A 15459-nucleotide genomic window follows, 5' to 3' on the forward strand; every position below is an offset into this window, starting at 1 on the left:
TACAACACAGGCAGCGTCAGCCATTTCACTCGTGTGGCTGCAGTAATTAGAGAAGGGAGAGAACCTGGCTGCTGACATAAGGAAAGCTTAGTTAGGCTCTTGTGTTAGGCTTGTTAGCTTGCTCGTTGCTGATACTTATTGCTAAAAAGCACTCCTCATCCTCAACAGCTCTTTTGAGAGCTAATGTTGTTCTTGTGATCTATTTTTTTGTGTGTGTGTGTCCCACAGACACTTGTGTTGCAAATACAGCCCTGTCAGTCAGTCGCAGCTGCTGGTGGGACCTTGGCCCCTTGGTAATTCCTACTGTGCCACTGCCAGGCCCAGCACATTTAGTGACTACCTGTGTGTGTGACAGCTACACATTTGTAATACCAATCACTGTATACCCACATGTTCAGTGCACCTACCTGCCTACCTACGTGAGCGCACGCAGTGTCACTGCACCTGTTGATAGTACCTGTGTGTGTGACAGCTGCACATTTGTAATACCAATCACTGCATACCCACCTGTGTTCAGTACACCTACCTACCTACCTATGTGAGTGCACGCAGTGTCACTGCACCTGTTGACGGTACCTGTGTGTGTGACAGCTGCACATTTGTAATACCAATCACTGCATACCCACCTGTTCAGTGCACCTACCTACCTATGTGAGCGCACGCAGTGTCACTGCACCTGTTGATGGTACCTGTGTGTGTGACAGCTGCACATTTGTAATACCAATCACTGCATACCTACCTGTTCAGTGCACCTACCTACCTATGTGAGCGCACGCAATGTCACTGCACCTGTTGACGGTACCTGTGTGTGTGACAGCTGCACATTTGAAATACCAATCGCTGCATACCCACCTGTTCAGTGCACCTACCTACCTACGTGAGCGCACACTGTGTCACTGCACCTGTTGACGGTACCTGTTTGTGTGACAGCTGCACATTTGTAATACCAATCACTGCATACCCACCTGTTCAGCGCACCTACCTACCTATGTGAGCGCAAGCAGTGTCACTGCACCTGTTGACGGTACCTGTGTGTGTGACAGCTGCACATTTGTAATACCAATCACTGCATACCCACCTGTTCAGTGCACCTATGTACCTACGTGAGCGCACGCAGTGTTATATACCACCAGTCACTGCACTGTTGACAGTACCTGTTTGTGTGACAGCTGCACATTGTATTGATATCAGTCACTGCATACCTGTTCACTGCACCTGTGTGACTGCACATTGTATAAGTCAAGTCAGTGCATACCTTTCACTTCATCCCCCCAATAAGGGCAAAACAGGTAGAGGCAGAGGCAGGCCACCCAGCAGGTCTGTTCGAGGTTGTGCTGTTGATTTCGTGCAGCCCTCGTACAGTACAGTGTTCAGAAGGCGCGTGCCATCAACCCCCAAGATTGTCAGGACGTAGTTGACTATTTAACAGGGAACACCTCATCTTCCTCAGCTTCAGCATGGAAGCGTGACATACTGTATCTTCCTCCTCCTGCTCTGATTCTGGCACCCCACTTAACACTCAGTCAGCCGCCACCACCAAAGTGCCATCACCCCAGGGCTCAGCGGTGTGGACATTTTTTTGTGTGTCTGCCTCAGATGAGAGCAATGGGATGACCACCTGAGGAAAAGCAGCACACAAAAGCAAAGCCACACACCACAGTAGAAGATACCAGGCCGCAATTATTTCTCAAAAAAGGCGATACCCAAACTGTATCATGATGTTGAAAGGCAAGTGGTGTCATCTCTAGCACACAGCGTTGGGTCAAAGGTCCATCTGACCACGTGGTCTGCAACGCACGGTCAGGCCTGCCCGAAAGACTAAGTCAGTCCTCACACACAGCACCTCTGCCTGCACGCCATGTGACTGCCTACCCCAAGACTAAGTCGCTCCCCACACAGCATCTCTGCCTGTAGGCCGCTTGACTGCCTTCTCCGCCACCACCAACAGGGTCCAGGACTCCAGGCGGAGCTAGCAGCGGCCGCTACAATAATTTTTCTGGTGTGTGTACATGCCTGCAACAACATAACCAAAGGCATGTACATGTGTCAATTCCCCTTCGTGATCATTACCTTGCCGCGGTGAAGGGGCTTGCGTATCACAATGAAGCAATGACCGACGGCTATATGAGTGTCTCGGGGGGGGGGGGCACACCCAAGATAATAAGGTTGTTGCTTCATTGTGGACAGCCCAAATTCGATCAGCTGGACAGTCACTGTTGTTCTTTCATTGAGCTACCTCAGCCCGGCGACCATATGGGCTTGAAAACCGCCATGGCCTGCACTCACGCCATGGTGCGCACCAGTCCAGCACGGCCGTCACTACACAAACAGCTGTTTGCGGTGCGTTACACAGTGTGTTTGATCTTTCAATGTGAAGCAGTGCTCTAATTAAACTCCCCGATTGATGTATACACATGAAAGATGTTTTAAAGCACTTTAGGCCTCCAATTTAGCATGCAATGTGATTTCTGTCCTTAAAACGCTGCTGTGCGTCAAATCCAGATTTTTCCCCAGGACTTTTGGCGTGAATACCACTCTGCCATGCCCCCCCCCCCCCCCTCCAGGTGTTAGACCCCTTGAAACATCTTTTCCATCACTTTTGTGGCCAGCATAAATGTTTCTAATTTTCGAAGTTCGCCTCCCCATTGAAGTCTTTTGCGGTTAGCTAAAGTGAGCGCGAACCGAACTTTTTGCGGAGGTTCGCGTTCGAGGCTCCCGAACCGAAAATCGGAGGTTCGAGCCATCTCTAACTGTAACCAGCTGCCCCAGGTCCAACAGCATCCTAAACATCCCCCCCCCCCCTACACGGCAGGGATTAGATTGTAGGCTCTTCTGAGGACAGTTAGTGAGGTGATAGCAGGGATTACATTATGAGCTCCTCTGAGGACAGTTGGTGACATGATGGCAGGAATTAGATTGTAAGCTCCTTGGTGTGCGGCGCATTCTGTGAGCGACAGACAGCTCAGAGAACACTGGGCAAAGTGCTTATTTGCTGCCCCTTCATCCCCTGTGCCAAATCCGGCTGTTGGTAGCCGCCCACTGCTATGTGCAGACTCTGTGTAGCAGGACTAATGTTTGCTTTCCTGGGGCCCTAGACCATGGCCTTTGTGGCCTTGCCTAAAATCCAGCCATGGTTGGTTCACACTTGGAATGCAAATTGTGATCGTGATTATACTGCAATTTGCAATGTGATTCTCATTCAACAGAGCGAGAACCACATCACAATCGCCCCCAAAGCACTACATGTAGCACGTTTGTGATTTATGCACATTCCAAATGCAGCAGTGAGAATGATCACATACAGATACATTAGCAAGAGCGCTTTGCTGATCACCGGCTATCAGCAAAGCGCTGAAAAGTGCCCAAGTGTGAACCAGCCCTAGGGTAGGTCCACATAATGGGGTGTATTCAGAAATAATGCTAACATTTATGTGCGCAAATAGCACATGCAAATTTTACTGAGTGTTACGCAAAATATGTAAGTAATAATACAGTTTGCATCCTATACCTCTGAAACATCCCAATTTGTTGTGTCTATGCCGCTTTAATAAAACAGATAAGACACAGAACATTTACATTGCACTATTCTCCTGGTGGACTCAAAGCACTAGAGCTGCAGCCACTAGGACGTACTCTATAGGCAATAGCAGTGTAAGGGAGTCTTGCCCAAGGTTTCCTTACTGAAAAGATGCTGGCTTACTGAACAGGAAGAGCTATAAAGACAAGATGGTGCTGGTCCTATCTACTTAACTACTAATTGGTCAGTAGTGCTGACTGTCACTGAGTGACCTGGCACATCAAGAAGTATTTGAATATTTAGCTTGTGCCGTCTCTATTTCTCTTTGGAGCAAAATATGTAACTCACCTTTTGTAGTTTGTGCAACTCCCATTATACACACAGAGCATACGTTGCTTGCTGTGAAAATAACGTAATGCACGTTATACAAGCAACATATGTGCTACATAGGTAATGTGGGTTACATTATTCAGACAACTGTCATTGGTAGCGACTGTGAAATTGCTATTGCTGTGTGCTGCTTGCACATGGCAATCTTACCGTAGGGTCATGAATCAGGCCCACCGTATGTATAACACAAGTCATGCAAACTATGTTTTATAGTTACGCCCAATAAAATTTCAGTCTGCCGTCTGCACATGTACATCTTAACGATATTTAGAGAATATGGTGTGTGCTGCAGCACACAGCATACAGTGCAGAATGGGCCCAATGGCCATTTTCACTTCATCCAATGTAGCACACAACACACTGCTGCAATTTTGTTTTTACATGGCTATTGTTTGTTTTTACATTGATATTTTTCTGACACCACCAAGAGAGTGTTTTTGCCTTGATTACCATTTAGGATAACTGCTTTCACCTGTTCTCACTCACCCTCTGCTTCCATACAATCTCTGCTTGTTCCTTCTACAAGCCACATAAATAAGCACTTTAACCCCTCTCCACAGGTCCATGTGATTAAAAGGGGGAGGGTTTCAGACTTAGTCGGACGGAGTAAATAATTGTACGTCAGTGAGGATTTTTATGAATTAGTGCAGTAGATTGTTTCGCTTTTTTCAAAAATGATATTTTTACACAAAACTGTATTCCTACTTTACTAATTTAAAACAATGTTGTAGTCAACGTATACTGTATAAGAAAAACTGTTCTTAAAAGGGGCTTTAAATAAACTTTGCCTGTTTATTTAAAATTACAACAGAAGTAAAACAGAATTTTGTAGGCAAACATGGCTAACATAACGACAAGCATTTAACAGTTATTTAAAACAAAACTGTACAAAAAACACTATAGATTATAGTGTTAGAATATTACCCAGACAGTTGTGTCCATCGTGTGCCAGTCGAAACCCATCATAGCACATGCACCTGTAGTTGCCAGGTATGTTGACACAGTCATGTACGCATCCTGCACTGTCTTCTCGTTCACACTCATCTACATCTAGGAAAAAAAAATAATTCATAGGAAATATTGGTCCTTATTCACTAAATCTTGGTAAAATTGCTGTGCACAGATAGCACACGGCTATTTTACTGGTATATATGAAAGTTATGTAGCATGCATTGCATATATAGTACAACTAGCATTATGTGCACCACACGTGTGTTGCTAATATAATGCACATATGCTATTTGCAGAATGAGTGTTATAGAAACAATATGTGTTATGTACATAACGTGAGATATGTTATGGGCGCAATGCAGGCTACATTACTTGGTCTAATACCTGTAAAATTGTTCTGTGCCGTCTGTGGAGTTAGACATCTCTTTTAGCAGTTGAGTTATCAAAGGCCTTTTAAATGTTTTACCATGTATTTTTCACTATAAGTAGAGATGTTGCGAACTGTTCGCTCGGCGAACATCTCTGGGGCTTTTACTACTTCCGGGTCGCCCTGACCCGGAGTAGTACGCCTGCGCTGCCTGGCCAAGCGCGTCCTAGATCGCGCTCCTGTTGCCGGGCACTCTCTGCGCATGTGCGTGACGTCGTTCATGACGTCACGCACATGTGCAGAGAGTGCCCGGCAACAGGAGCGCGATCTAGGACGCGCTTCGCCGGGCAGCGCAGGCGTACTACTCCGGGTCAGAGCGCCTCAGAAGTAGTAAAAGCCCCATGTATTCAGAGATGTTCGCCGGCGAACGGTTCGGGAACCGTTCGCTACATCTCTAACTATAAGAATTCTGACCAATATAAAGAGAGGGAGGGGACTGTGTGGGAGATTCCTACACGCGGCGGTCCCTGTAAAAGATGTAATTAACGATTACGTCCAACCGAGCCTCCCACCTGAATGCTAATTTATGCAATTTCTGCTAGATTTGGTATGGCAGGCAAAGGGTGTATGACCGTACACCTGATTGGCCGACTGGCGCCTGTCACCAGATAAAGGTAGAAAATTGCTTGAACTAGTAGTGAACAATTATGTGTGTTGCAGTTAGCATTCAGTTTAGAGGTAATGGGGGTGAAGTCCCTGGAAGTGAGAGATCCAGGGCTCGCCGGCATTTCCCTCTAGGTATCGCAGGGTGGTTTAGGGGCCCCTGGCCAGTGAGAGAGACTGGGGCCCCTGGCTGTTGTGCGAACCAGTGTTTGCAATATAAAGAGATGCATTAAACATGCATGTCAATTATAAGTAAAAAAAATGGTACCTCTTACCCTTTACCTAAGATAGTTGAAAGCAGAACAAACACAACACTCAAATGAAACAATGACCTGTATCTGTGATTGGGACAAAGGTGCCTTGCCTGTGAAATTAAAGGACAACTGTAGTGAGAAGAATATGGAGGCTGCCATTTTTTTTTTTTTAAACAATACAGTTGCCTGGCAGTTCTGATGCCTTCAATTTGGCCGCAGTAGTGTCTGAACTACTCCAGAAACAAGCATGCAGCTAAACTAGATCTGACAATAATGTCAGAAACAAGCATGCTTGTTCAAGGTTTATGGCTAAAAGAATTAGAGGCAGAGGATCAGCAGGATAGCCAGGCAACTAGTATTTCTTAAGAGCTTGTTCACAGCTAGTGCGTTTTGTGTTTTTTTTTTAAGTGCTGGCGATTTTCAAAGTTGCCCTAAAAGCGCTTGTGCAATGATTCCCTTTGGCCTCGTTCACATTGCGTTCCGCTCGCGTGCCCGTCCACGGTGGGCTTTTTTTGAGGCTTTTTTTCCCAATTCCCGGCGCTTGGGTGGGCAATTCGTTTTCACGGTTAGCGATTTCTGACGCATTTTTCCCGAGCGTTTTGGTAATTTACTCCCTGACGCAAGTCAGGAAGTGAACTCTTTGATCCGTAAAAGAATAAATACGATGTATTTATTCTTAAAAACGCAATCCCTCCACAAAGCGGTTTTGTGAGCATTTTGCATTTTTTCTATACCTTCCATTGAGGCAGAATCGCCTCAAAAATGGCTCAAGCACTGCTTTATAAAGCGGAACGCAAACGAGCCGCTCATATGTTAACTATCTCATACATAATCATTGTTTAAGCGCTTTCAGGGCGATTTTGAAAAATCTCCCGCTCTTAAAAAAATAACAAAAACGCCTGCAGTGTGAACAAGCCCTGTGAGAGTGTTCACATCTGAGCGGTTCCTCCAATCCGCTCAGCAAAGCGCTGCTTGTACCATTTTTGGGGAAATTTGCCTCAATGGAAGGTATAGGGAAATCGCAAAGCACTTGAAAAAAACGCTTTGTATAGTGGTTTCCCCATCGCTTTCATGAATAAAATACATTGTATTTATTAATTTCCAGGTGAAAGAGTTTACTTCCTGACTAACGTCAGGAAGTGAAAATTCGGAATTGCTCTGCAAAGGGGCTTACAGATGCACTTTATACAAAATTGAAGCACGCTAGTATTTGCTGGGAGGGGGAAATAAACGGCGAAAAAAATCGAAAATCGCTGGCGTCAGCGATTCCAATTTTAGATGTGAACAAGCCCTAAAAGGAAATAAATATGGCAGCCTCCATATCCCTCTCATTACAGCTGTCCTTTAAAAAAAAAAAAATTAAAGTTAAAAACTCTTTGAAGTAAAAAAAAAAAAGGGCATCAGTCTGAGCTAAGTAATAGGTTTAATTATCTGGGCAGAGGCAGCGGAAAATGCTGCACTTTTCTGCCCTTGTTTTGAATATTAAAAAATGCCTACAACATCTAAAATAATGAAATGGCTCGAGAGAAAAGAACATTAGGATAATAAAGAAAAGTTAATTTCCCGCAAACAGGTTTCTTTTCGTCAGGGAATTTTTGGGGTGAGTCATGAGAATTTGTATTCTCATGCAAAAGACCATCACTAATGCTAGCCATAATAGGCAGGGACAATGATTCATACATTTTTCAATGATTCAATGATTCATACATTTTTAAAGTAAAACTCTGAGCCAGGTTTTATGAATAACACAGGTTCTCCACTTCTTTTTTAGCCACAAACACTCCACAAGGATCATAACAAAAACTCAGAGTGAGGCCCAGTGCACACCAAAAACCTCTAGCAGATCCACAAAACGCTAGAGGTTTTTGAAGCAGATTTTCAGAGAAATTCTAGGCATGTTAACCACCCTGGCGTTCTATTAAGATCGCCAGGGCGGCTGCGGGAGGGTTTTTTTTAAATAAAAAAAAAACTATTTCATGCAGCCAACTGAAAGTTGGCTGCATGAAAGCCCACTAGAGGGCGCTCCGGAGGCGTTCTTCCGATCGCCTCCGGCGCCCAGAATAAACAAGGAAGGCCGCAATGAGCGGCCTTCCTTGTTTTGCTTACATCGTCGCCATAGCGACGAGCGGAGTGACGTCATGGACGTCAGCCGACGTCCTGACGTCAGCCGCCTCCGATCCAGCCCTTAGCGCTGGCCGGAACTTTTTGTTCCGGCTACGCTGGGCTCAGGCGGCTGGGGGGACCCTCTTTCGCCGCTGCTCGTGGCGGATCGCCGCCGATCAGGCAGCACACGCGGCTGGCAAAGTGCCGGCTGCGTGTGCTGCTCTTTATTTGAAGAAAATCGGCACAGCAGGGCCTGAGCGGCAGCCTCCGGCGGTGATGGACGAGCTGAGCTCGTCCATACCGCCCGGCTGGTTAAGGCCTGGTGCACACCAAGCGGCTTTTGTCCAGTTTTCAGATCCGCTTGCGGATGTGGAAACGCTTGGGTAATGTATTTCGATGGGGTGGTTCACACCAGAGCGGGAGGCGTTTTGCAGAAACGCATACTCCCGGGCTGCAGCATTTTTTGGATTTCGGAGGCGTTTCTGCCTCCAATGTTAAGTACAGGAAAAACGCAAACCGCTCTGAAAGACGTTCGATCAGAGCGGTTTTCCAGGAGTTTTTTGTTACAGAAGCTGTTCAGTAACAGCTTTTACTGTAACAATATTTTAATCACAAAAAAGCTCCAAAAAACACAAAACTGCAAAACGCTAGCAAAGCGCTTCATAAAAATAAAAAAAGCGTTTTAAAAACCGCTAGCGTTTTGTGGATCTGCAAGCGTTTTTGGTGTGCACCAGGCTTAAGAGAGGTTTTCTAAACATGCCTAGTGTTTTTTGGAGCGTTTTTGTGTAGCAGAGTTGAAATATTGTTACAGTAAAAGCTGTTACTGAACAGCTTCTGTAACAAAAACGCCTGGAAAACCGCTCTGATCTAGCGTTTTTCAGAGCAGTTTTCCACTTTCCCATACTTTAACATTGAGGCAGAAACGCCTCAGAAATCTAAAAACTGCTGCAGCCCCTGAGTTTGCATTTGTGGAAAAAACGACCCGCTCTGGTGTGCACCATCCCATTAACTTTCATTAGCCAAGCGGTTTCCCCCCTGCAAGCATTTTAAAAACTGCTTCAGAACCGCTCTGGTGTGCACCAGCCCTGAGAGAGGAAAAACTGCTGTCGGTTATTATTATTAATTGTATTTATAATGCGCCAATATATAACGCAGCAGTAGACAATAAATAGGGATACGTACATTGTAAACATGGGGTGACAGACAGGAAGGTAGCACAAGGTTATTTAACATAGCACAAGGTTATACATGCAAATGGTATAAGATGCAGGATCACACGAATTGACAGAGATCCAGCAATTCAATCTGAGTTAGTCCTTGAGAAGGGTATGATTGGTGGGGTTGCAAGATCAAGAAGGACACATTAAGGGGGGGGGGGGGGGACGACCCTGCCAAAGGCTTACAATCTAAAGAGGTGGGAGAGGGACGCATAAGGTAGGGCTGTGGAAAAGGTGTTCGCCTGAGAGGGTTAAAGTGAGGTAGATGGAGGGTAGGCCATTTTAAAGAGGTGTGTTTTGAAGGCTTGCTTTAAGTTGATGTGCATTTATGGAATAAGTGCAGGTGTGGAAAACAAGTAAAAAGTGTTCCTGCTCTGTGGATATAATTATTCATGTTAGAAGAGGAGAACATCTGGGCAGTCTGTACTGCAGATTACAAATTCCATGCTTGAACAGTAGAGTAGAATAAAATGGCTGGCTCCACATTGAAATGAAAAGGTAAACTGCAATAACATTGAATAATGAGGAGATTTTTGCAACATGTTTACACCACCTTTTTTTGGGACAAGAAAATAATTTAAAGGACCACTATTGCAAAAATCATAAAATGTAAAATACATGTAAACAGATGCAAATAAGAAGTACATTTCTTCCAGAGTAAAATGAGCTATAAATTATTTTCTCATATGTTCCTGTTACTTACAATAAATAATAAAATCTGACATATCTGGCAGTTTTGGGACTAATCCATCTTCTCATGGTTATTTGTAACACATTTGTAAATAAAATGGGCAGTCAATATAAATCAACAGATTCTGCTTTATCTGTGATCTACTTTGAATGTTAGAGTACCTTTACAGTGCTTCCCATCCCCTGTGAATCCAGACTTGCATATGCATTTGAATGATCGAGGGGTGTTCTGGCAGATGGCATCTATATGGCATGTGTCTGTTCCTTCCACGCATTCATCAACATCTACAGGAAAAGAAATAGCAGTATGATGACAACACTGTTCATCCATGTAGTGTTTTACTATACATAGTTTCATGTAACTTATAATTTAATCATGAATTGTCCCACAACTTAAACACAAACACACACACTTAAAATCTACATATACTGTATATATTATGGCTAGGGTCTCCCAACTAGGCAAGGAGTTGGGCTAGAATTTGTATGCTTTAAAATTAAATCTTTCAGGCAGAAAAATAAAATAAGTAAGAATAGCCTAGTTATTGATATGTTTTGCACTGTACATACACAGGTTTATCTCATCGTGTCACATGTTGCCTCGGGTACACTTTAAATAATGCACATTGCCTGGCTGTCCTGCTGATCCTCTGTCTCTAATTTTTTAAGCCATAGACCCTGAACAAGCATGCACATCAGATGTCTATGAGAAATCTGACAAGATTAGCTGCATGCTTGTTTCAGGTGTTTGATTTAGACCCTACTGCAGCCAAAGAGATCAGATGGACAGCGAGGCAACTGGTATTGTTTAAAAGGAAATAAATATGGCAGCTTCCATAGTTCTCACACCTAGAGTACCTTTTAAAGGATAAGATCCATTTGGTATGATTGTAATCTAGACAACAAAAATGTATTTTATAAGAAAATACATTAATTTTCTCTTTCAGACATATTTTCCAGTAAAAAAACCTGTATTTTACTATAATTGTGCTTATGTGTTCTAACTGTACTAGCAAAAAAAAAAAAAAAAAGAAAGTTTATCATTTAATGCGTATTGCCAAAAGAAATCCTTTTCTTTTCCCTGAACAGCAATCCCAAAATAGCTTGGAAGGCTACAAAACAATAAAGCTATTATCACTCAGTTTGTAACATCTCCAAAAACTGAATAATACGCTCATTTTTTTTAAAAGCGAACATGCTCATCTTGACACTCAGTCAACTAACAGTAGCTCTGCATTCTGTGCAGTCTTAAAGCAAACCTGTGTAAAAATGAGTTAAAGGTCAGTTCACAGATTCTCTGTTGCGCTGCATAGACCCACTCATACATATCCATTGTTAATAAGTTGTTTGTGCAACAAGGCACTGCACTTTCTGAATGGCAGATGTGCTGCCTTTCATTTGATAAATGGCATGCTTCCGCTCCCTGGCAGCAACAGAGTGAAGTGCTGGAGACACATTGCGTTCTGCTGACATATGCTAGTGGAATGCACATATGTGAACCGGCCCTAAATACATGTACAGATATAATGGCCTTGATTCATAAACAGCAGTGCGATAAAAAAATCTTGTCGGGAAAATACCGCACTCGGTATTTTCCCGGTCTGTGTGCTAATTCATAAAGATTTCCCCAGCTGCCCTTGGAGGTCGGTAAATTACCGCAGCCCATTGAGCTGTAGAGTAGAGCAGTGTCTCGATTCTCTCTTTGCCCTGCAGAAATGAATCACACAGACGGCTCTCTCTGGCTCTCTCCACTGATGACTCAGACAGATGAGTCACAGTCTTTCCCTGCCTGCAGAAATGACTCACACAGACGGCTCTTTCCACTGATGACTCAGACAGATGAGTCACACAGTCTTTCCCTGCCTGCTCAAATGATTCACACAGAGGGTTATCTGGCTCTCACCACTGATGACTCAGAAACAGACTTCGGCTCTCTGCACTTTTGCATTCATCAGAGCTGTCGGTAACGTGTTAAGACCTCACCAGAGGTGTCGGTAACTACCGCCAGGCTTACCGCTTGTTGAAGGCTTTATGAATTGACATTTGCTGACAATTTACTGACATGTGTTGTCGGTAACTACAGCCAAGTCGGTAATTTATCTCCCTGGTCGGTAATGTCAGCTTTTCATGCGGTAACAGCCTTTATGAATTGACATTTTGCTAAGTGGTCGGTAAAGTCTGCTGTTTTCAGCATTACCGCATGAGGTAATGCTTTATGAATCGAGGCCAATGACTGATAAGTAATTGCTTTGCCTGTTTTCATTTTTGCAGTTAGTTAATTTTATCATATTTTCTTTAACCACCTCTCGACCGCCTAACACATAATGGAGGCGGGAGAGTGGCGCTTTCAGGTCTCAACGACACCATATGGCGTAATCTCGCAAGGAGTGAGATTTGACGTGCGCTTGCGCTCGAACGAGCACAAGCTCTTGTCAGTAAACAAAGCAGGCCCCAGCGATCAGCCTGCCAGCTCGCCATCAGAGCTGGCAGGCTATGTTTTTTTTTTTTTTTTGAGCGATTACGCTGACATACTTATCAGTATGTTTACTGTTATATAAAATGTAGGTATTTTTTCATTACTAAAAAAAATAAACAATCAGATACCACCAAAATAAAGCTCTATTTGTGAGAAGAAAAGGAGGTAAAATTCATTTGGGTGCTAAGTTGTATGACCGAGCAATAAACCGTTAAAGTTGTGAAGTGCCGAATTGTAAAAAATAACCTGGTCACTAGGGGGGTATAAACCTCTGGTCCTCAAGTAGTTAAACCTATCTGATAGGCATAGGATGACTGTCTTGTGTATTTGCCTTCCTTTTCAGATTTCCAGCTGCCATTTAAGGGACTGATTTGTAAATTAAACTAAAATTATGACTGGTTACTGGCAACAAATGTTTTCCAAACATGATGCTTTAAGTACCTATTAACGATATTCCAATTTCCCGAACAATTGACCATACGTTCCGATAGTTGCAATCAATCAGAAATGATTATTCGTGCTCACTAATTGAGCGGAAGATGATGAGCAATTCAATTTGACTAAAAGAACTGATCTAAATTTTGTATTGATGGAATGATTGTTCATTAGCGCCATTAATGGTATCCTATCGATATTTTGATTGATTGTTTAGGAAATTGTACCGTTAATGGTCACTTTTATATTTTAGTTCTTTAGTTCTGTCTAGCTCTCTCATGAACTAGAGAGCTAGACAGAACTAAAATATAAAAGTGTAATATATCTAGCCGATCAGCTGACAATTCTATCAGGTTTCATTGGTCTAGCACTTAGGGGAGGCGCTGGAGAGCGCTGGTGTATATATACTGGGTGCTGGTCATTTCTCTGGTGTCTGGCGTTGCGATCACTACGTGGTAGCACTCAGACCTTGTCAGTATCTGTGATATTATCTGTGTTATTATCTAGAGATAGCTCACAGTCAAGAGATAGCTCACAGACCTGGGGGTGACACCCTTCCTTGGTGTCACTCACACTCTGTCCTTCCTACTCCTAGCCTGACCCCTCCCTCGGGAGAGTCTCAGGTTGCGGAAGGAACGTGTTACTGTGCAGTACCTCTTACTGCTGTGCACCTGCTCCTCAGGTGCAGTCCTCAAAGTATTTCTGTTGCACCAAACACTCTTATTACCCAGGTGTCCAGAGGTTAGAGATATATCTGATTATCGGTGATACTGCAGATCATCAATAATCGGGTATATATCTGTATTCTCGGTGATAATGCAGATCACCGGTAATCAGACCCTCTCTGTGTTACACCGATCGTTACACAAACATGGTACAATACTTTATGATGACTGCGATGCTAACAGCTGGTCAATAAGAACAGCTTAGTGAGGGATGTAGGAAAGAAGGAGCTGCCGGCCATGGCAGGGGGGGGGGGGGGGTTAACTCACCCTTGTTGCCACCACTGGCTGCAATTTTTCACATCGCATTACATCACTCCGATACTTCCTCCTTCAAAGTCGTAAGAGGGAAGCATCAGAGTGATGTGAAATGCAATGTGGGACACAATGGAGAAGGTGACAAGGGTGACTTAACCCCCCTCCTGCATTACCCACAACTTAAATGTCCATTTCACATGAAACACTCATCGAACAATCAGAAGCTCATCCCTAAAGCCATATAATACCTACTGCCACCACCTGAAATAAAAACTAGATAACACGTCCACCTCAGAACCTGTTCAGATATCATGTTCCCACACAACAAGTTTGGACATAATATCCCACACATAACAATGTCAGTTATTTTGTGCATGCAGATACACATGTCCTCCATAGATCAAATGCAGATAACATGTCCCCCATAGATCAAATTCAGATAACATGTCCCCCATAGATCAAATGCAGATAACATGTCCCCCATAGATCAAATGCAGATAACATGTCCCCCATAGATCAAATGCAGATAACATGTCCCCCATAGATCAAATGCAGATAACATGTCCCCCATAGATCAAATGCAGATAACATGTCCCCCATAGCTCAAAAGCAGATAACATGGCCCCCCATGCATCAAATGCAGATAACATGTCCCCCATAGATCAAATGCAGATAACATGTCCTCCATAGATCAAATGCAGATACCATCCCAAACAGATCAAATCCAGATATCTTTGTTCCTCACAGATCAAATCCAGATATCATGTCCCCCACATATCAAATCCAGATACCATGTCCTCCACAGATCATATGCAGATATCATGTCCCCATAGATCAAATGCAGATAAAATATCCCCCAGAGAAGCCGAGAGAGCATGGCACGCTCCCGCCTGGTTGTGCACAACAACGACCAGTTGCGGCTTTTGTGCACGCCCAAGTGGGAGCACTAACATACATGGAGAACATAGAAGACAGAGCATACCAGGGTCTCTCAGCTTCAGTTCAGCTGTCTCCAGTCAGAGTCACAATTGGTGACAGAGACAGAGGGGAACCCGTTCCAAACAGAGACCTTAAACTTTTAGGACCCCACAGCATGCACATTGGCAATTTAGCTAAGAAGAGGTCAACATAAAAACTGATAGGATAGTCGAGGATGGGGAGAAGACACCATTACATTGATTTATTTAAATTTACTTACATGTAATAACATTAAAAAAAAATATCTAAGGCTCTGTACACATATTATCATCCCACTGAAATACCTCACTGTAACATATTCTTCAAATTCAGCAAACCTGAACTGAAAATAAACTGAAGAGATAATCAATTGTATGTGTAGTAGCAATTGTATACAGAACTTTCCTAGTGTCTTGTGTTCTTATTTCAGTATAATAAATAAATGAATAAATAACTCTT

At 43.5% G+C, this 15459-nt stretch overlaps 1 protein-coding gene across 4 annotated transcripts in view; it reads right to left on the reverse strand.

The window, feature by feature from the left end:
* The window catches only part of SCUBE3 (signal peptide, CUB domain and EGF like domain containing 3), a 158288-nt gene that overhangs the window by 115140 nt on the left and 27689 nt on the right, over nt 1–15459 (reverse strand). For all 4 annotated transcript variants that reach the window (XM_068269407.1, XM_068269408.1, XM_068269406.1 and 1 more), the window contains 2 exons: nt 10315–10437; nt 4832–4957 (listed from right to left, as the gene is read on the reverse strand). In XM_068269407.1, coding sequence (XP_068125508.1) covers nt 4832–4957; nt 10315–10437 — 249 coding nt within the window. The remainder of the gene's footprint in view (nt 1–4831; nt 4958–10314; nt 10438–15459) is intronic.

This window comes from Hyperolius riggenbachi, chromosome 2 (assembly GCF_040937935.1).
Source record: "Hyperolius riggenbachi isolate aHypRig1 chromosome 2, aHypRig1.pri, whole genome shotgun sequence".
Taxonomy (NCBI): Eukaryota; Metazoa; Chordata; class Amphibia; order Anura; family Hyperoliidae; genus Hyperolius; species Hyperolius riggenbachi.